General features: G+C 47.4%; 1 protein-coding gene across 3 annotated transcripts; it reads right to left on the bottom strand.

The window, feature by feature from the left end:
• Window positions 1-2,889: 2,889 nt before the first annotated feature.
• Window positions 2,890-17,546, bottom strand: Klk14 (kallikrein related-peptidase 14). Of its 3 annotated transcripts, XM_006540955.3 has the most exons (7): window positions 13,046-13,108; window positions 12,753-12,962; window positions 7,968-8,028; window positions 6,292-6,460; window positions 4,218-4,471; window positions 3,956-4,092; window positions 2,890-3,559 (listed from the first exon to the last, which is right to left on the bottom strand). In XM_006540955.3, exons 3-7 carry the CDS (start codon window positions 8,005-8,007, stop codon window positions 3,407-3,409), a joined length of 753 nt encoding a protein of 250 aa, XP_006541018.1. In that variant the 5' UTR covers window positions 8,008-8,028; window positions 12,753-12,962; window positions 13,046-13,108; the 3' UTR covers window positions 2,890-3,406. The 3 variants fall into 3 exon arrangements, with proteins under 3 accessions (XP_006541018.1, NP_777355.1, XP_006541019.1); NM_174866.3 differs by lacking the exons at window positions 12,753-12,962; window positions 13,046-13,108 and having other exon boundaries at window positions 7,968-8,008; XM_006540956.3 differs by lacking the exons at window positions 7,968-8,028; window positions 12,753-12,962; window positions 13,046-13,108 and adding an exon at window positions 16,941-17,546 and having other exon boundaries at window positions 2,919-3,559.
• Window positions 17,547-20,124: the final 2,578 nt, after the last annotated feature.

The following is a 20,124-nucleotide window of genomic DNA, read 5'->3' as shown; positions in this document are numbered from 1 at the left end:
CAGGGTTTTTCTGTGTAGCCCTGGCTGTCCTGGAACTCTCTCTGTAGACCAGGCCGGCCTCGAACTCAGAAATCCGCCTGCCTCTGCCTCCCAAGTGCTGGGATTAATTCCAATCTTCATTGTCTAGATATCAGCAGTTCAGTTCACACGAATCAGCAGCAACAATTCCACCCACTCAAAAACACCATTCACAAATCAGCAACAGCAGTTTGATCCAGAAGGAACTGAGAAGCTCTGCTAATCGTCCAAGTCCGTGGAAGCAGCAAAAATCCACCAGAATAGCACAAGAAGTTCTTTGGTACATTTCTCTCCTCTACGAAGTCACAGCAAAGCTCAGCAAAGAAGGCAAGGCGAACCAATGTCACAGCATCGCCCACTGTCTGTTGGGTTTTAGTTGTACCCTTTCCAAAATCACGTGTTCTCTCAAGCCTGCTCTAGCAAAATATCACATGCCCTTCTCCCAGGAAGCTTCCAAAAAAACATCTATTCTCAGAAAAACATCCTCCCATGTGTTTGCCTCAGCAAAACATTAACTCACAAGACAGTTCCCAGAAAAACATCATATACACAACTGAGCTAGCTCTTAAAGAATCCAGCACCTGAAGCTAACCTTTGACCTCCACATCACGCGCACACACACACACACACACACACACACACACACACAGGCTGAAACATTCCATCCATCCAGGGAAAAGGCTTCTTAAAGCTCAGGAGTTTTAAATTAAAACATTCCTTCTGTCAGAATTGGCTTTTTGTCAACTTGACATAAATTAGAGTAATCTTGGAAGAGGAGGCTCAACTAAGAAAAATACCTTCATTGATTGCCTGTGTGCTCAGTTCTCAGCACCCACACAGAGGAGCTTACAAGTCACCTGTGACACCAGCTCTGGAAATCCAGAGTCTTTTTGGTGTCTATAGGTACCTGCATGAGTTCATACATACTGACCCCATACACATATACATAATAATAAAAAAAAACAGTCAGATGTGTTTAATCCCAGTACTCAAGAAGCATATACAGGCAGATCTCTGTGAATTTAAGGACAGCCTGGTCTACATAGCCAGTTCTAAGCCACAGAAGGATACGTAGTAGAGCCTGTCTAAAATAAAATAAATATTTTAAAATTGCATACACATTTTAAGTGGTGCAGGGTACTCGTGAAACTCTAAAAGTAAACAAATGTCACATGTCTAGGAAAGTAAAAATTCCCAATATTCACAAGACCCCTCTCCAAGGTTCAAAAAACAGCAGCAGTGGCTGGAGGAGTGATTTTCCCACCTGCCCAGTTGTGTGGGGTAGCTCCAGGGCTGCAGCTTTTGTGAGTCACAACTTTGCAGGGCAGGAGTTTGACACCAGGCAACTGCCTTTGGGTTGTCCCTGCTCATGTAAGGAACTCCACAAATTTACTGGGTTACCAAGCTGGACGTTGATGTAATTGTTGTTGCTCTGTCATTCATTTCTTCCCTTCCCCTCCCCCTCTCTCCCATCCCTTCCTGTCTCTGTCTCTCCCTTTCTCTCCCTGTCTCTCTATCTCTATCTCTCCCTTCCTCCCTCCCCTTTTCTCTCTCACTCCCTGCCTCTGTCTCTTTCCTCCTTTTCTCCCTCCTTCTCTTTCCCCTTTCCTCTCTCTATCTCTCCCTCTCATTTGCTCCCTACCTTCTTCCCTCCCTCCCTATATCTCTTGACCCACTGAACTTTGAGAAGGCTGCACTGATTTCACAGCCTCCTCACAAGAATAGTCGACATCCCTGAAACTGTGAGTCAAAACAAACTAATCCCTTGAGGGGCTTACAGCACCTATTTTGTTACAGCAAACAGAAAATGCAGATATGATGCAATAAATATAAATGGCCTCAAACTATAGTTATTAGCTTAAAACATAGGAATGCTGCCGTATGGATTGATTTATTAAAATTTACTTATTTTTATGTGTGTGTTTTGTGTGTATGTGTATTTATGCCCACAGCAGCTGGAAGACAGCACCAGACCCCCTGAATTGGAGGTACAGATGATTGTGAGCCACCGTGTAGGTACTGGGAAGTGGACCCAAGTCTTCTGCAAGAGCAGCCAGTTCTCTTAACTACCAAGCCATCTCTCCAGCCCTTAGACTTTATTTTTAAAATTGTTTTGCCATACATTTATGTCTCTTGAATTTTAACAGTGGTTGATTTTATCAACCAGCTCTTAAAATACCTGACATGTCTCCAGTTATCTCCCTAAATATCAATGGACACTGACATCCAGTGCTAGTTAAATGGCCTCTTTAATCACAGGGACTTTGCATGACATTTATGATGTTTGCTATTACATATGGGCTGCCCACTGGCAACATGTAAGTTGCACAAGCAGGGCTTTGTAATGGACTTTTGACCAAGTCTTCTGCATCAATTAGGTCAAGGACTGCTGCATAGTAGGTGTCCAAAATAGACAGATAACTGCTCATAGTAGGTATGAAGTAAGTACTACTTGGAAGAAAGTAAGAAAAGGAGACTCATGATGGAGCAGTCTTGTGAAAGTTAGGGGTGGCTTGGTGAGGTCAGCAAATTATGTTACCTCTGGATCATACTCATGGTTCTGTGTCTGAAGGAGTTTGGACCAGAATTCCTGCTTTGAGTCTAGTTTCAGGTCTGGATTCCAGTTCTGAAAGAGGAGGTTGGGGACTTTGCTGGGACTTGAACTCTGCTGCCTTCCCCTACTCTGACTAGCAGAAGAGTCTCTGTGTGCATAGTTAGCAAGGTTGAGGCAGCTCAGAGGTGGGGAACACAACCACAGATGGATGGATTTTGATGGGCAGATTTGAGGGATGAGTCTAGTCTCTGAGTCAGCCACTTTTCACAGCACATGGCATTCATGGGAATAGACTAATGAAGAAAGCGTGGGAAACGTGGGATGACTCCATTTTCATTTTTATTTATTTGGATTCTAGAGACAGTAAGAGTTTTGGAAGCAGACGTCTTTGGATGAAGATATTGATGCAGAGCATTTGCACTCCAGCCTCTGGGCTCAGTGAGTCTCAAACTGTGACAACAAGCTGTGAGAGAGATTCCAGAGCCAAGACCCGGGGACGGGGACGGAAGGTGGAGCCTGGAATAAAGGCAAAGCTATTGGGTCTGAGGGAGGAAGCTGGTCTGAGGGAAGGAGCCAGGGACCTCAGGGGCCTGGGCCTGAAGTAAGAGGCTAGGGTCTGGAGTCTCAAGTGAGAAGAAGAAGAAGAAGAAGAAGAAGAAGAAGAAGAAGAAGAAGAAGAAGAAGAAGAAGAAGAAGAAGAAGAAGAAGAAGAAGAAGAAGAAGAAGAAGAAGAGCTAAGGAGGACTCAAGTGTCTTGGGGAGGACTCAAATGTCTAATGGAGGAGACCATGAAAGCACAGAGACAGCTGGGGATGATCAGATGGTGATGGGTGATCAGTTGCTTTGCATTGTCCTCTGGATCCAGCTGTGGTAATTGCACAGGTTGGCGTAGACTCCTGGGTAGCCAGGCATAGCACAACGTTCCATTCCCCAGGACACAAGGCCCTGGAGCTGTCCCCCACACACCAGGGGTCCCCCAGAATCACCCTGTAAGGAGAAGGAGGAAGAGTGGGAATAGAATCAGCCACAGAGGTAAGCATCTGAGACAAGAGCCCTCCTCACCTCTGACTCCAGACTCAAGCAGTGGCAGAGTTCCCCTTGGCAACATTCCCACCCTGTCTCCCTCTGTGAATCTGATATGGCCCCTCTCTCTCAGCCGTATCTGTGTCTCTTCACATACCCTGTCTCTATCTAAGGAGTTTATTTTTATTAAACAGAATAGGAAACTGAAGAATAATAGAGTTAAGTCCAAAGGATCTGAGTTATCCCTGTATCTCTGTGCCCTGAGTTCTCCCAACCACATCCTCTGAGTTTCTGTTATTGAGACAGAGTGGTATCCAAGACCTAACTCCATATTGTCCCAGAATGGAATCTGAGCCTCACCTGACAGGAGTCCTTCCCGCCTTCGGGGACCCCAGCACAGACCATGCCAGATGTTATGATTCCAGGGTAGGCTCGATGGCATGCCTGCTCCGACATGATGTTGACATTCACACACTGCAGAGCAGTGGGGTACCTGGCTGATGGGGATGGGGGAGCACAGAAGAGTCACAAATAGAGTACTATGGACCCAGGAGTCCAACATCAGCCTCCTCCCTCAGACCCAGAGGTCCAGCTTTGTACTTTCAGGCCCAGGGCTCCTTACCAATGGGACTGGCTATGGTTCCCCAGCCCGACACTCGGCAGGGAGTCCCTGGGCTGGCACAGGAGCTGGCCACAGAGATGGTCTTCACTGCTCGTCCCAGCCGCACCTTTTTCTGCAGCTTCAGCAGCATGAGGTCATTATCGTGGGCCTGGGGTTGATACTGGGGATGTGGCACCTGGCGGGCCACACGCACCACCTGCTGAGTCGCTTCCCACCTTCTTATGTTGTGCTTGCCCAGGGCTACATGAAGAATCCTGTCCCATAAATTCAAAGAGTGAATGCTGCTTAAAGTCTGACCAACCCCAGGCCATGTTCCAGCCCCATTTTCTTCCATGGTGATGAGTTTCCCTCAGAGTCTAACCTGTGAACCTCTAATTGTGAGCTGAGCATTTTGTGGCCTCTTGTATACTTTCTTTCTTCATGGCCTGGGCATTCTCTCTTTACCCAACCTCATTTGCTATCCCTTCCTTTAGAGGAATATACTCAAAGGCCATTTCAAGTTCTTGACTCAGTTTCTGAATCCTTGAAGGTTTCTCAGTGTTTCTGGAGACTATAAATCAGAGTTGATATTCTAGGGAAAACGCTATTATTATCTCTGTTCTAGACATTTTCTAGGCAAGGGTTGGGGTTCTAGATTTTGTCTAGATTATGGCATAATTTCTGGATTCAAATGTGAGCTTAATGTTTCAAAATAAGCTATGGGCTCTGCCTTTATATCTGTAATGCAGATTGAATTTGAGTTCTAGATGTCATTAGCAGATTGATTCTGGATTTTGAACACTGATGAGAGCTCAAGTCCTAGATAAGACTCTGGGTTCTAGGCTAACCTTTGTTTATGAGCTGAGTTCTAGGCAATGGTTTTAGGTTCTGGGCTGTGGTTAGGCTCAGGTTTCTAAATATTCATCTGAGCTTATACTCTAGACAAAGCTGTCTCAAATTGCACAACAGGTGATGATTCTAGACTATGCTCTGTGTCCTCAACCATGAAGCTTTAGGTTCTAAACTAAGCTATACATGACCTATATACAAGGAAATACAGTCTTGTTTTCATCCTTGGCTCTGAGTTCTGCTAGACTCTGTTCTGCTCTCGAGTCTCTGGGTTCTAAGTTAAATTTTTTGGTTTTGGCAGTCAACTAGGTCACGGTCATGGTGTGAGCTATAGGCTTGACTTTACTTCAAGGCTGAAGTCTGAGCTCTAAATTCTTGTTGCAAATCTGGAAGGAGCTGAGTTCTAAAGCACAAATTATGGTCAGTATTTGGGGATTCAAACTTGGGATGGAGTCAGGGTTCTAGGATGCTCAAAAAGGATCTGGTAACTAGACTCGGAATTCAAACATGGATTTTGAACAAGTTCTAGGTCCAGACTAGTCTTCTCTGTGTGAGGTGTGCATGCAGTGTCACACATGTGTAAACCTGAAGCCAACCACCTTGTTTGAGAGAAAGTATCTCTTGTTATTCAGTTCTTCATCTTCCAGGATAGCTAGTCCACAGGCTTGAAGAAATTCTTTTGATTCCATCCCCAACCTCTCTATAGGGATGTTGTGGTTACAGACATGTACACTACCATATCCAGCTTTTAGGTGAGGTCTGAGGATTTCAATTCAGGTTGACAGGTTTGTGTGGTAAACACTTTACTCACTGAGTCATGTCCCTTGGCCCTGTCTAGTCTCACAGTTGTGTGTTCTAGATGCAAAATAACTTCCAGACTTGTGTCTGGGTCATGTGCTCCGAACTGGATTCTGGGTTCCGGGTATGTTCTGGGTTTCTAAATGTAGACTATGTACTAGTCTGGGATGGGCCATTGCTGGTCCTGATGTGACACTTGGAAACTGGATGAATAATACAAGCTTGTGACTTAGACCACCTGACTGGCTTTTGTTATCTAAGCACCACTCTAGCTTGATGGCAAGGGTTCTACATACACTCTGAATTATGCCTCTCAGCCTAGATTCTCTTCTAGTCTCCAAATCAGGACCCAGCCTCTGCACTGTTCTATGCATGGATCTGGGTTTATAACTAAACTCTGGGACCCTGGGATTTGGAAGTCATTGACTTAACAAAAAAGAGTACTCACGGGCGGGCACAATGAGCAGCAGTGATGACCCATTGATCTGACAACAGGACTCCTCCACACAGGAAGCGATGCCCAGGCCCTGCTTGCAGAGCGACCTGCCATGGCTGGGAGTTCCGGACACATCTGTAGCCACCAATAATTTTATGATCTCCTTGGCTCTGGGCTATGGCTACAGGGAGATGGGTTGGGGTGGGGGAGAAAGGAGATGAGCCAATGCCCAGCAGACAGAGATCTTTCCATAAGGCCCAACACCTAAACCCTCTGCTTCTTTCTGCTCCACCAAGTGTGATACACATTCAACATCGCCCCCAACAAGACAGGGACTTTTCTGACCCCTCCCTCAATTGACATTCATGGTTTCTACTATGAGAAACCTCCCGTGAGCACTTTATTTCCTTTAGGTTGAGACAAAGTCTCACTATGTTCCTGGCTGGCCCTGGACTCCCAGTGTTCTTCCTGCCTCAGACTCCCAAGTGCTGGCAATCTCAGCACACACCAGCACTCCTGGTTCCCATGAATATTTTTGTTTTCCCATTTTCATGTGGAGATTTCCTTTGGGATTTCCTTTACATTTCCTTGGGGGATCCCCTGTTGGGCCCTCCAAAGTTGAAATTAAAGGATGCCCATCACAAACAGCTGCCGTGTAGGCTCTGGGCATCCAAATTCTAGTCCTTACGGTTGCATGGCAGGTGCTTTAACTGCTGAGCCAGCTCCCTGGCCCTCTAGTGCTCCCCTCAGAATGCCATATACCACTTTAGTCCTTCTTCAACACATATCTAAGGAGTTCCTGTGCCTTTCCAAATCCTCCTACCCGGTCTGTCCCCAGAGCCTCTTTCCCCAGACTCCTTCCACACCTTCACACTCCACTTTCATCTTCCCTGACACAAGAAAGACAGCCCCATGAGCCTCTTCAGAGACGGCAAAGTCTTCTCTGATTCCTTATTTTCTCTATCTTCTGTAGTTGCCTCTCTCTGGAATCCTATTTCTTGGTATCTCCAGACTTAGAATGTGGACATGAACTCCGAGTTAAGTCCTCAGCATCAAACCCCAAGCTACCCCTCCTTTGTGTGTGGATCCAATCACTCCCTGCTCTGTGTGTGTCCAACTACTCCCTGCTCTGTGTATGCACCCCTGTGACATCTGGTCTACCTGAGTCCCAGTACCAGGCCTAGAGATGAATATGCTGTGTGAAACCCAACATGAATGGTCACAGTGGGGCTGCTCCTCTGTGCCTCTGACCCTGAATCATCAAAGATTCTTTCTCAAAGCATGTTTTCACACTCATCTTTCTCCTGAGCCTTCAGATCAACTAGTAGATGAAGCCAAAGATTAACCTCAAGTGTCATTTATCAGGCACTATCCATCTTCGTTTGTTTTGAGGCAGTGTCTCTCAGTGGTCTAGAACTTGCTGACTAGGCTAGGCTGGCTGACCAGTGGCTGACAGATGTTCCTGTCTCTGCCCTCCCAGTGATAATTACTGTACCCCACTGCTTCCATTTTGTCTTAAAGGGGTGAGCTCCGGAGGGATCAAACTCGGGTCCTTGTGCTTACAAAACTGAGCCATCTCCCAGACCCTCTGGAACTCTTCTTAGCAGACTGTCCCCCAAAGCATACTGATACCCCAGAACACATCCCTAGCTCATCTCAGAGTTTCCAGGGGACCACAGTGCTCTTACCTACAGCCAAGGCTTGGAGTATGATCAGTAGAAGGAACATTCTGGAACTGGAGGTCCAAGTCTAACAAATGCAGAGAGCAAGTGGAAGGGGGGGAATCCAAGGCAGAAAAAAGACTCAGGGGCAGTGAGTACCACTCACACTGAGGCCTAGACCCCCAGTGACATGGAATCAGAACAGAGGTGTAGATGGCAGAGTTGGAGAGGGTGGGGGTCACAGGCTCCCCCAGACTGTGAAGAAAAGATGCCTACCAGGATCCAGTCACTTTGGCTCCTTGCAAGCTTGAAAGAGGGAGGGGTGGTGTCTTGGAAGACACACCAGCAAAGCCTTTTATCCCTGGTCTGGGCAGTGGCCCCACCCCACCCCCGACCGCCCTTCTGCCTCTTGTTTTTATTGGCTAGTTTCCATTCCAAGATTTTTTTTTGCTCCCTTCCCTCCCATCTCTGACCAGAGAAGCAGACACAATTTTTAATGGGAACCTGCCTGGTGAAAGATGCTATAATCTGGAAAGAATGGAGTGGGGAGGAGAGGAGGGGAGGAGGGGAGGAGGGGAGGAGGGGAGGAGCTGATCCTGGGCAGGGAGATTGAGAGAGGTACCCAGCCTGGTCAAAGAGCATGCAGTAGATGGGTAGAATCTGGGTGGGGGCCCTAAGGATGATACTGGGAGGGGCAGAGGGGAAGAGAGGGAGAGGGAGAGAGAGAAGCAAAGACCCAGAAAGAGAGGGACCTAGACCCTGAGAGAGTAGGAGAGATGGAAAGTGAGTTTACATGAGCCTGTAGTGAGCTCTGGAGCTGGGGGGGGGGGGTCCCACTGCAATCTGCCCCCTCTTGGTCCCGCCCCCAGCCTTTTAAAGTATCTAATGATTATAATTTGATACTTGGGTCTTGGCAGCCCCATTTGTGGACCACGCAGTGACTCAGCCTGTAGCCTCTCCCCTCACTCACCCCACCTCACTTCTCAGTGACTTTCCTCCCAGAGAAGCTCCTTTATGGCTGTCCCTCAAGGATGGCACTTCTCCAGGGCCCATCTCCACACCTGTGGAGATCTACATGCCTGACTTTCATTGAACTGTTTCTGCTCACTGGGAGCTTCATCTACTAATTGATCTGAAGGCCCAGGAGTGAGATGAGTGTGGAGACATAATATGCTTCGAGAAAGACTCTCTGATGATTCAGAGTCAGAGGCACAGGGGAGCAGCCCCACTGTGACCTTTCATGTTGGGTTTCACACAGCATATTCATCTCTAGGCCTGGAACTGGGACTCTGGTCCACCAGATGTCACCATTGGGGTACTCTTCAGGGAAAGGAATGTGGGTTTCTCCTTTGTGCCTGTGAAACTAAGACTGAGTATGTAATTATCTCCATTAAAACTTTAAAACAATAAAATTCCTTTTCTTCAGAAGAATACCTTGAATGGTAGTTATTGTGTCTCACACCTGTACTCTCAGCACTTCAGAGACTGAGGCAGGAGGATTGCCATGAGTTGATGGCATTTTGGGTAATATAGTTTCTGGCTAGAAGAAGAGAAGGGAGACCAGGAAGAAAATGAGGAACAGAAGAAGAGGGGACAATCAAGGGGCCATGGTGCCCACAGGGCTCTTGGCAAACAGTTGGGGGATGAAGCTATGGAGGAGAGATGTTGCCATGACCTGCCAACCCATCCATAGAGGAGACAGTGCATCATGGAGACCCAAGGAAGCCCACAGCCTTAGAGTGCAAGACATGACCTGGGTGCTAGAAAGGAGCATGAGGACGCCAGGAGGAAGATGAAGAGATGGAAGTGTCCCAGGAGCTGACACACACTATTTATTTCAGTAATCTGTTGTATGTATGTGTGGTGCAGATGCAGAGTGTGCACACATCTGGGTGCACACACCTGTGTGTGTGGAGGGGGGAGGCCAAAGGAGGATGCCTGCCATCTGGATCTATTCCTCTCTTTCTATTCCTTTGAGGCAGGGTCTCTTGCTGAGCATAGGTTAGCAGCTATCAAGTGCCTGTGGTCTTCCTGTCTCCACCACCAAATTGCTAAGATTACATACTTACATGTGGTCAAACATGCTTTTTGTATGTGGATAGTGGGAGTCTGAACTCAGATTCTCATGCTTAAGTAGCCAGCCACCTACACAGAACCATGTCCTCTGACACCTGAGCATCTTACATGCAAGTACCACATGTGTTCCTGTCACCACAGAGGCCAGAAAAGGGCTTTGGATTCCAAGGACTGGAATTACAGACAGTTGTGGGACACTGTGGATGCTGGGAACTGAACCTGTGTCCTCTGTAAGAACAGTAAGTGTTCTTAACTGCTGAGCCATCTCTCCAGCTCCAACCCTGGATGCTCCTAAATAGGATAGTGGCCTTGGAGGACAGAAGACAGCAATGATAAGGGGTTCTGGGGCTGTGTTGTGTGGGGAGAGAGCTAAGGAAGCTGTGATGGGGAAGAAGAAGGAACAACTGGGTATCCTGGAAGAAAAAGACAGCAGTGTTGTCCTGTGCCTTTTTCCTCTTAACTGCTTTCAGGGCAGGCCAGTGGGACTAAGTGTATCCACACTGCTGCGTTCCATGGGTACCACCCAACTCACCCACAGGCTTCTCTTTCCTTCCCTTTCCCCCCCTCCCCTTCCCTTCCTCCCTCCCTTCCTGTATGTGATATATGCACGTGTCGGTCTTCATGTGTGTGCACATATGTGTCAGTCAGAGGTTGATGTTAGGTGTCTTTCTCAATTGCTCTCCACCTTAAAATTACGTCTGTCTGTCTGTCTCACTCTGTGTGTGTGTGCATGCGCGCACGTGTATGTGTACAACTCATAAGACAACTTATAGAAGTTAGTTCGTTCTTTCTACCATGTGGGACCTAGAGATGGAACTCAGGTTTGGTAGCAAGTCCCTTCATCCATTGAGCCGCCTTGCCAGCCCCACCCCTGGTTTTTAAAGATGGGTTTCTACATAGATCAGGTGTGTCTTGAACTCTTTTCCTCCTGCAGCCTCGAAAGTGCTAGAGTTACAAGCATCTTCTACCATGTCCAGCTTTCCTAGATACGTTCTTTTTATTTTTATCTTGACAGGTGCCAGGGACTCCGGTGGAGTCAGCTTGACAGATGAAAGTCTGAAAGCTTTCTCATGAGGAAAAAGTTTCAAGGAAACTTACTCCCGGATCTTTGGCTATTTCCCTAACCCATAAAATTAATTTTCCAAATCCACTTTAGTCTAGTGTATGGATCCACGTGCACTCTATATAGTATTACCTTATAGTAAATGCCTTTTAAGATTGTATTCTAACATAGCTAAAGCCTTTTCCCAGTGTTCTTAGATTCCAGATAGCAGCAAGGAGCTTAACCCATTCAGTAAACAATTAAGCACTTGCCATTTTACTCAGCTGTTTACAGATAGAGACTAAAAGTCTCACTGAGATAGAAATCTTTTACTACAGGCTTCATTCCATGTCAAGTATAAGTTGATATACTACCCTGATAAGGGGAAACTCTCCAGACAAGATAAATTTTACTAGACCTAAGAATTTAGAGCTCTGTGATAGCGCATTACTCTTAAGGCCTGTCAAGAGCTAACAACCCCCTGATGCTTTTAACCTTAAAGTGTGAAATTCTTGCCTGGCATTAGGCTGATCCTAGGCAGGGCTTGTTATCCCTAATGTAAACATTTAATTAGTCCCTGTAAATTCCTTTCTGCTGTAACTGGTGAATTTAAGTGTATCTTGTCTTTTTGTGATTTATATCCTCTGATAATTCGTTGTAATATAAGTCTGAAGCTCAACCAGAACATTACATTCAGATCCAACACCACTTGTGTATCTGTCTGTCATTTTTCATCTGACTTCTTTGCCCATCTGCCTAAGAAATCCCGTTCTTCACAGACCAGGGACCTAGAGGGTCTGTGGCAGACAGGGTCTCGTGTAGCCTAGGTTTGCCTCAGATTTGCTAAGTAGCAGAGGATGACCTTGAACATTCTGATGTTCCTGCCACACTACCCTCTGAGTACTGGGATGACCGGTGTGTACCACCGTGCCTAGTGCATCTGGTTCTGGGGACGGAGCCTGGAGATTTAAGCATGCTAGGTAAACACATGCTAGAGAGGCACTCCATCCACTGAGCCACATCCTCAGCTCTCTAGCTCTGTTCTGTATGCAAGCTAGCTTCTTTCTTTGGAAAACAAAGGGACTCTTTCTATTCTCCAACCTACCTTTCTTTCTCCTGCCTCCATACTTATAACTAATATTTACTAAGCTCCCAGGAAACAGGGGCACCATAATAAATAAAACTACCAAATAAGAAAAAAGAAATATTCTGCCTTGTATTCTGGAAGGGAAAACAGAGTAAATAAATGCAATATGTAATTAAAACTATATGCCATATAATTTTAGAGACTATATGAAAAGAAGCAGGGGCTGGAGAGACAGCTCCGAGTTAAGATGAGCATTGCTCTTGCAGACAGCTGGAGTTTGGTTCCCAGCCACTTTCGGCTGCTCAGAACTGCCTGTAAGTCCAGCTCCAAGGGATCCAGTGCCCCACTTTGGCCTCTTGGGACGCTTTACTCATGTGCACATACACAAAAAGACATACATGCTTCCGCATAATTAAAAATAACAAAAACAAATCTTTTTGTTTAAAATGGGGTAGAAGGGTCTGGCAGATGTGAGACCACAGGGAGACCACCATGCTTAGAGGAGAATGGAAACCCAAGGGATGTCATGGGAAGTGTGTGGACACTAGCTCGTGTCGGGATTACAGATTGGGAACTGAGGCTGGCTGAGAGGAAGCTGCGCACTTACCTAGCTGAGAAGAGAAGGAAGCAGCATACAAAACCCACAACTGTCCTGACTCTTTCTTCTGTCACCTCGGGGAAACTGCCAACTGCGTCAGTACATCCGCTTATGTGACCAATAGGATTTCACGCATGTTGAGCAAGTTAACTGGATGGATCTTTCCCCTACGTGCGTGAGAACTGAAACATCCCGGTGCCATTCTGACCCTCCATTGTACTAGACAAGGAAGTCAAGATGAAGTCAGCTCCCTTGCCCAGGGTTGCACAAAGCCATGTAGCCACATGGAGATCTGAACCTACCTGAAGGGCTCTTCCCAACTGTAGTTGGGAAATATTCAAGTGGACGGTACAGCCGGCTAAGTGGTGAGATTAACCCCAGATAAGAGGAAGGACGCCTATTCCATTGTCCAGGGAAGGAAGAGGGAAAGGGCGAGGTTCTCTGTGGGGCGTGGGTCAGGTGGCAGGAAGCAGAGGACGTGCCTGTCTAATGGCTCGGTTGGGTTTTTTTTGTTTTTGTTTTGTTTAGTTTACTGAGAGAACTCACCCAGATCATCTTCAGGAGCACACATGCTCAGGTGATGGGGGAAGGGCACTGTTTTGGCAAGTGGCCAGAACAAGGAAGCCAGGAAAGCACCTGCCTTGATGCTGAGCCAGTGGAGTTGAGGATGGTCAGGGATTAGGTCCGGGTGAAGGAGAAGCAAAGGCGGGAAGGCTTGGTGGTGAGACCTGCCGTGGGATGGCCAGGTGTCTGGGGAATAGAACAACAGCTATGGGTGTGCTGTCTGCAGCACCCTCCACCAGAAGCGTGCCTCAGAGGGGGCAGTTCTTCCTGGAGGAGATAAGAGGCTCAGCTGGGCTATGGAAAAGGGAGTGGGGGTAGTGGGAGGCACTCTGCAGCCATTGGAAGATTATTGATCTGTAAAGTTGGTAGTACTTCCAGGCTCTTGACCTTTTGTTGACAGGTGCTGGGTTAGGCAGTCTGTAAAGAACATATCTTGACCCCCACATCTTCTCTGGGGGTTCACTGTCACAAAATGACAATGAACAATGTCACAAGTATGTGACAATGTCTCAAGTATCCAGGTTGGTCTTAAACTCTCTATGAAGCTTGCAATTCTGCTCTTCCTGCCTCCACAAGTACGATTTCTTTTGGAGGTGGGAGTGGGATTCTTCCCTGTGTTAGGTCTCGATTCCCTGCACACGTGCTGACACACATTTTACAGGTGAGGAGACAAATCTGAGTCCCAGCCCTCCTGACTCAGTGGCCCTCTCTGGCTCTAGAGCTCACGTGGCTCTCTCGTTACTCAGACTTCATCTGGCAAAGGAAGTGTCTACAGAATCCAAAAAAAGGTGTTGCATGTCCTGGAACTGTAGTTACAGGTGATTGTATGCTCCTTGAGGTGGATGCTGGGAACTGAACTCCAGTCCTCTGGAAGAGCAATGCATGCTCTTAATCACTGGGCCATCTCTCCAGCACCATCTCTAGATGTCTAAGTTAGCATCCACAGCTGCTCATGCCTGCTAACACCAGGCATCCTTCATGGTGGTGGACACCCTCTGATTCCTCTGTCTGTACTGTCTCCGTGGTCCATTTGAACCCAACCTCTCCTCAGCTGCTTAGGTCAAAAGCTGGGAGTGGTCTCCAACTGCTGCCCACAGTCCCGCCTCCCAACCACAGTTCTGCCTCTCACTTTGGCAGAGAATTCCCCCACTTACCTCTTCTCTGCCACATCCACCCAGCCTCCCAGCCCCCTCACCTACACAGGTGAAGTAGCACACAGCCTGGTCTCTCTGTTTCCACCCCCACTTAACCCTTCCCCCTCCCCCTCCACCAGGCCAAGCCCATTCTCCATTTAGCAGCTATGGTCCCTAAAGCTCAAAACCACACCTTGTTCAAAGCTAAAACCTATCTAAGACCTTGCTGGAAGCATACTAAGTTCCAAACACCCCAGGCAACAGTGTCTAGACTTCCTCCCCCTCCACCCTAGTCTTTCCATCATGTCCTCTGCCTTGGGCCCCTGTGCTTCCTTGATGTTCTCAGCATGATTGATACCTTCGCATCTCAGGGGCTTGGTCATTACTGTTCCCTCTGCCTGGGACACCTTTGCTACCACCCTGCCCATGTCATCCCTCCAATCACCTTCTCTGAACCGTGCATTCTCTTCTTGTCTCTGCCCTTCTCACACTGCGTGCAAGCACTTATCGGTGTTCAATGTCCTTCGTGGGTATTTTAATTTATTTTTATTCAGAATAAAATTTTATTCAAGTCTGTCTCTAACAACTTGAGTGTCAGCTCTGACGAGGGAAGATGTTCAGCTACTTAGCCCTCTGCCCCTCCAATAGAAAGAACAAGGACTGTGTCTCCCAGAGGATTTGCGAGGTCCGGGACCTTTCCTACCTGGTCAACCACTGAATTTACCGTACTGATCTGGTGTCTGGTGTATGCGAAGGGATGATATACTGGGTTCTCTGTGTTTCAGTGGGGTGGAGAGGGGGAGCCACAGGCTTCCTTAGGGACGCCCAGCTCTTCTTCCTGCCTCAGCAAGCCCCAGGCCTCTCCAACACCCTCCAGTATCTGCAAAGCCCACCTGAGTGGGAAATGCGTTTGCTCTGCTCATCAGGAGGGACACCCTGTATTTATATCATATTTTAGCATTTTCAATTGTGTGTGTGTGTGTGTGTGAGAGAGAGAGAGAGAGAGAGAGAGAGAGACAGACAGACAGACAGACAGACAGAGACAGAGAGAGTGAGAGGGACAAAGAGAGGGAGACAGGGAGAGGGAGGAGAGGGAGACAGAGAGAGGAGGACAGGGAGAGGGAGAGGGAGAGGGAGAGGGAGAGGGAGAGGGAGAGGGAGAGGGAGAGGGAGAGGGAGAGGGAGAGGGAGAGGGAGAGGGAGAGGGAGAGGGAGAGGGAGAGGGAGAGGGAGAACTATGAGTGCCTTCAGAGGCCACAAGAGGGCATTAGATCTCTTGGAGCTGGAGTTACAGGATGTTGTCAAGCAGCCTAACTCAGGTCCCCTGCAAGGGCAGTGTTAGCGTTTTTTGTCTATAAAACACAACAGGCAGTACTTGCTCTCAGTGGATAAGCTACCTCTCCAGCCCCTATTTTATATAGTCTATGAACTCACACAGGAAGGAGTTCTTTAAAGTTTTAAAAACACACCCAGTGTCGGTAGGATTCACAATTCTTGGTGAGAGGTTTAAGCCCTTGCACCTGTTCTCAGCATTACCAGGTCTTCCACTCTCTCTAGCTCAGATCCTCAACTGGTGTGGTCTTAGTTTTAGTCTCCATGGCCGCTCCCACAGAGCTCTTGGTGTTTTGAGACAGCGTCTCCTCCTTACCATGTACCTTAAATTCATGATCCTTCTGCTTCTACCTCCCCTGTGCTGGGATTTAGGGCTGCGTGTACCAGCACACCCCATTTATGCAGCACTGAGGATGGAGACCAGAGCTTTGTACATGCTAAGCAAGCAATCTACCCACTGAGCTACATGCCCAGTCTAGCCTTGTCTGCCTTGAGTCTTTCCAGGCAGGCCCTGTTCCCAGCTAAGGCAGCATTCTGACTTCTGCACCAAGAGCAATGCTTCCCCACAGGGACAGGTGCCTCTTGTCGGGGACTGAGGCCCACTGCCATCCTACCAGACACCACGCCCCTCTCTCTTGCCTTTCCTGGCCTCAGTCTTACTCAGCTCCTGGGTCTTGGTTCAAACATCACCTCCGCATTCTATGACGCACCACACCGTGCTGGGCGCCCCACCTCTAGGATCCCTTCTGAAGTCTCACAATGGCAACAGTGGCATGTAACCCTTTGGTCCTGACTTGTCAGTGCCTGCACCCTCTTCCTTCACCAGAGGGAGAGCCCACTGAGGGCAGGGACCAGCGCTGAGTCAGGTCTTTCCTCACTAGCCTAGGCTGAGAGGTGTTAGGAAATGCCCGCAACCGTGATTCTTATCCTCCCCTCCCGGGAGAGTTCAGGGCTTGCTTCTGCATCTCAACACCTGCCCCTCACACTCTCTCCTCTGTCACTTGTCCTGTCCTCCACTCTCGGATTCTAGGCTAGTCATTCCCTCTTCCAGGAATGCTTTCCAGCGGTCAGCCAAGTACCACCTCAATTTACACGGTTCTCTGCTGGGATGGGGCTGTCTCCTTTAGGCCACCCCTTTTCCGCTTAAATGGACAGGACACATCCTTACCGACACCTGTCAGTATCGAACTGTTGCAGTACATTACAGCTGTGTGTTCCTTCTTTTTATTTCTTTTCCTCTCTCTCCTTCTCTGGCCTCCATCTTCCCAGCCCCTTTCTTCTTCCTCTCCAGCCTTTAGGCTCTGTCCTGAGCAGTTTCTGCAGTTTAGCTGCGTTACCGGGTCTCATGCTCAGAGTCTGTGCAAGGCAAGGAAGGACACATCATCTTTATGAAAACTCAGAGGTTTCAGGCTTCTCTAGATCCAGTGCTGTCTGGGCCTGGGCTGGATACCCAGTTTTGGTGCGCAGATGTGGTCACAGCGCCCCCTTGTGTTCAAATGTGAACACAGCCCCTTTCTCACACAAGAGGCTCAGTAGCAGGGCAGAGTCCCTGGAGATATTCCAGAAATGAGAGGTGCCCTGCTGTGCATGCATTTGGAAGCAGGTCCTCTGGATTCCAGTTTAAGAACCTAGAGTCCCTGCTCCCTCCCTGAGTCACAGTTATGTGAGTCTCGGCAAGTTACTTCACTGGGTTGCATGTTCATCTAGCATAAGTATTAAACAAGCATTACTCTCCTATCACTGCACTAGCCGGGATGGAACACCCTCTTGGTACGGGTCCAGTCCCACAAGAGAAAAGCTTGGAGTTGTACAATCTGCCTAGAGAGTCTTCAGTCACACCCTTACCGCCCCCAGCCCCTCCTCTGTTCCCCCATCCCTGTCCATAGCTACTTCTCTGTCACAGCAGTTGTTGGATAGACCCGGAATAGAGACTGGCCTTCACTGTTAGAATAAAATTCAAGTCTTGACTCCACACACCTGGTCCAGCTTCAGATGCCTGGAAGAGATCAAGGTTATTCCTATACCCTAGTTGCTGAATTGGCGGTTCCCTCCTCCAGGGGGAACTCCCTCCCCCATACTTTTGAGATTTGTTCCCCTAGCTTTATGTGGGTCGCTGCTCAAAGGCCACCTCCCCAGAGGCCTTTCCTTCATGGCTCCCTCTACTCTATTTTTGACAAGCAAACCTTTGTGCTGGGGATGTAGCTCAGAGATAGATTGTCTAGGATCCCCCTGTGAGGGGCTGAGGGTGTGGCTTGGCATGTTAGGTCCTTAATTCAATCTTCAGCGTTGAAAAAAGGGGAAAAAAACTTCTTCAAAACTGACCATATAATCAGTCACAAGACAGGCCTCAACAGACACAAGAAGACTGAAATAATCCCATGCATCCTATTAGATCACCACGGACCAAGGCTGCTCTTTAATAGCAACAAAAAACAACAGAAAGCCCACACACACATGGAAGCTGAACAGCGCTGTACTCAATGGTAACTTGGTCAAGGAAGAAATAAAGAAATAAATTAAAGACTTTAGAATTTAATGAAAACGAAGGCACAACATACCCAAACTTATGGGACATAGGAAAACTCATAGCTCTGAGTGCCTCCAAAAAGAAACTGGAGAGAGCATACACTAGCAGCTTGACAGCACATCTGAAAGCTCTAGAATAAAAAGAAGCAAATGCACCCAAGAGGAGGAGAGGGCAGAAAGTAATCCAACTCAGGACTGAAATCAACCAAGTAGAAACAAAAAGGGCTATACAAAGAATCAACAAAACCAGGAGCTGGTTCTTTGAGGAAAATCAACAAGATAGATAAACCCTTATCCACACTAACTAGAGGGCACAGAGACAGCATCCTAATTAACAAGATCAGAAATGAAAAGGGAGACATAACAATAGAACTTGAGGAAATCCAAAACACCATCAGATCCTACTACAAAAGGCTATAATCAACAAAACTGGAAAACCTGGATGAAATGGACAATTTTCTAGACAGATACCAAATACCAGAATCAGGATCAGATAAACCATCTAAACAGTCCCATAACCCCTAAAGCAGTCATTAAAAGTCTCCCAACCAAAAAAAGCCCAGGACCAAATGGGTTCAGTGCAGAATTCTATCAGACTTTCAAAGAAGACCTAATACCAGTACTCTTCAAACTATTCCACAAAATAGAAACAGAAGGAACACTGCCCAATTCATTCTATGAAGCCACAGTTACACTGTGCATTCTCCCTTGGAGATGGAATGGTTTCTGTCTAATCAGGAACTTGTCACAATTCCCTTTCATAGAGGACTTCATGAGAGATTTTTTTTTTCTACTTCTATCATGTTTAATGTTCCAAGTAGATTTTAAAAACTGGTTGAGTGCATATTACTTTTAGCTTCAGAAGAATTCATGTATATTTAAGAGGCATTTAACTATTATAAATTATTTCGATGACTTAAAAATGTCAATACTGAGCTGTATATTTTTAAGTAAATTTTTAAAAAAAGGAAAAAGCGACAGTCACAATCACTCGTTATTTGTTTGCAATGGCCCTCCCTCCGCCCCCACCCCAGACTGAAAATTTGTGGAGGGGCTCCTGTCTCTGCCCACTGCAGCTTCCTGGCACTTGCAGGAGGACCAGACAAAAAGATGTCCAATATTTGCTGAATGAATATTTGACCTGGTGCTTTATAAGCCTAGGGGGACCTGATGGCGGCAGGGCATCCACCTTTGCTTTTTAACTTATCTTAATTTGGTAAATAGAGACCTATGGAGTCACTTCCAAGAGGACAGGGCCACAGAGGCTAAGGAGCACCCTTTGCCCAATGTTGGGGGAATGATCCAGGGAAGTTTTTAGTACTTTTGAGGAACCCTCTTCTTGGGAAGGTTCTTCAGCCTCTCAACTTCTTAATATGGCAAGGCAGCACCCAGAAGCCTGGAGCCCCCTGGTGGCCAATCCCCAGTATACAGAGCCAAGCTGGACATGGACTTGGATAACTGGACTCTCATCTCCCAAGATAGGGGTGAAGGCAAGACAGTTCCATTTTCACAGGAGGAAATGGCACCTTAGAGAGGTTAAGGCAGAGACTCAGCACAAGTTCTGTCTCCAGAGTCCAAGCTTGGGGTGCCCTCCTCACTCACAACAGATACCAGGACTGGGCAAGGCAGTCACCCTATTATAGATAGGACTGGTGACAGGCCCTGTGGTCCCTTGAAGTTGCCATGGGGAAGAAATGAGAAGGTAGATATAAGCACTCCAAAGCAAAGATGAAGTCCCCTTGAAAGCAACGTGTGTGATGAAGACCCGTATGTGGACACTCTTACTTTCATTTCCTATTGCTGCGATAAAACACCAGACCAAAAAC

The sequence above is a fragment of the Mus musculus genome, chromosome 7 (assembly GCF_000001635.26).
Source record: "Mus musculus strain C57BL/6J chromosome 7, GRCm38.p6 C57BL/6J".
NCBI lineage: Eukaryota > Metazoa > Chordata > Mammalia > Rodentia > Muridae > Mus > Mus musculus.
Note: the sequence above shows the minus strand (reverse complement) of the source record. Positions and strands in the feature narration are given on the sequence as shown.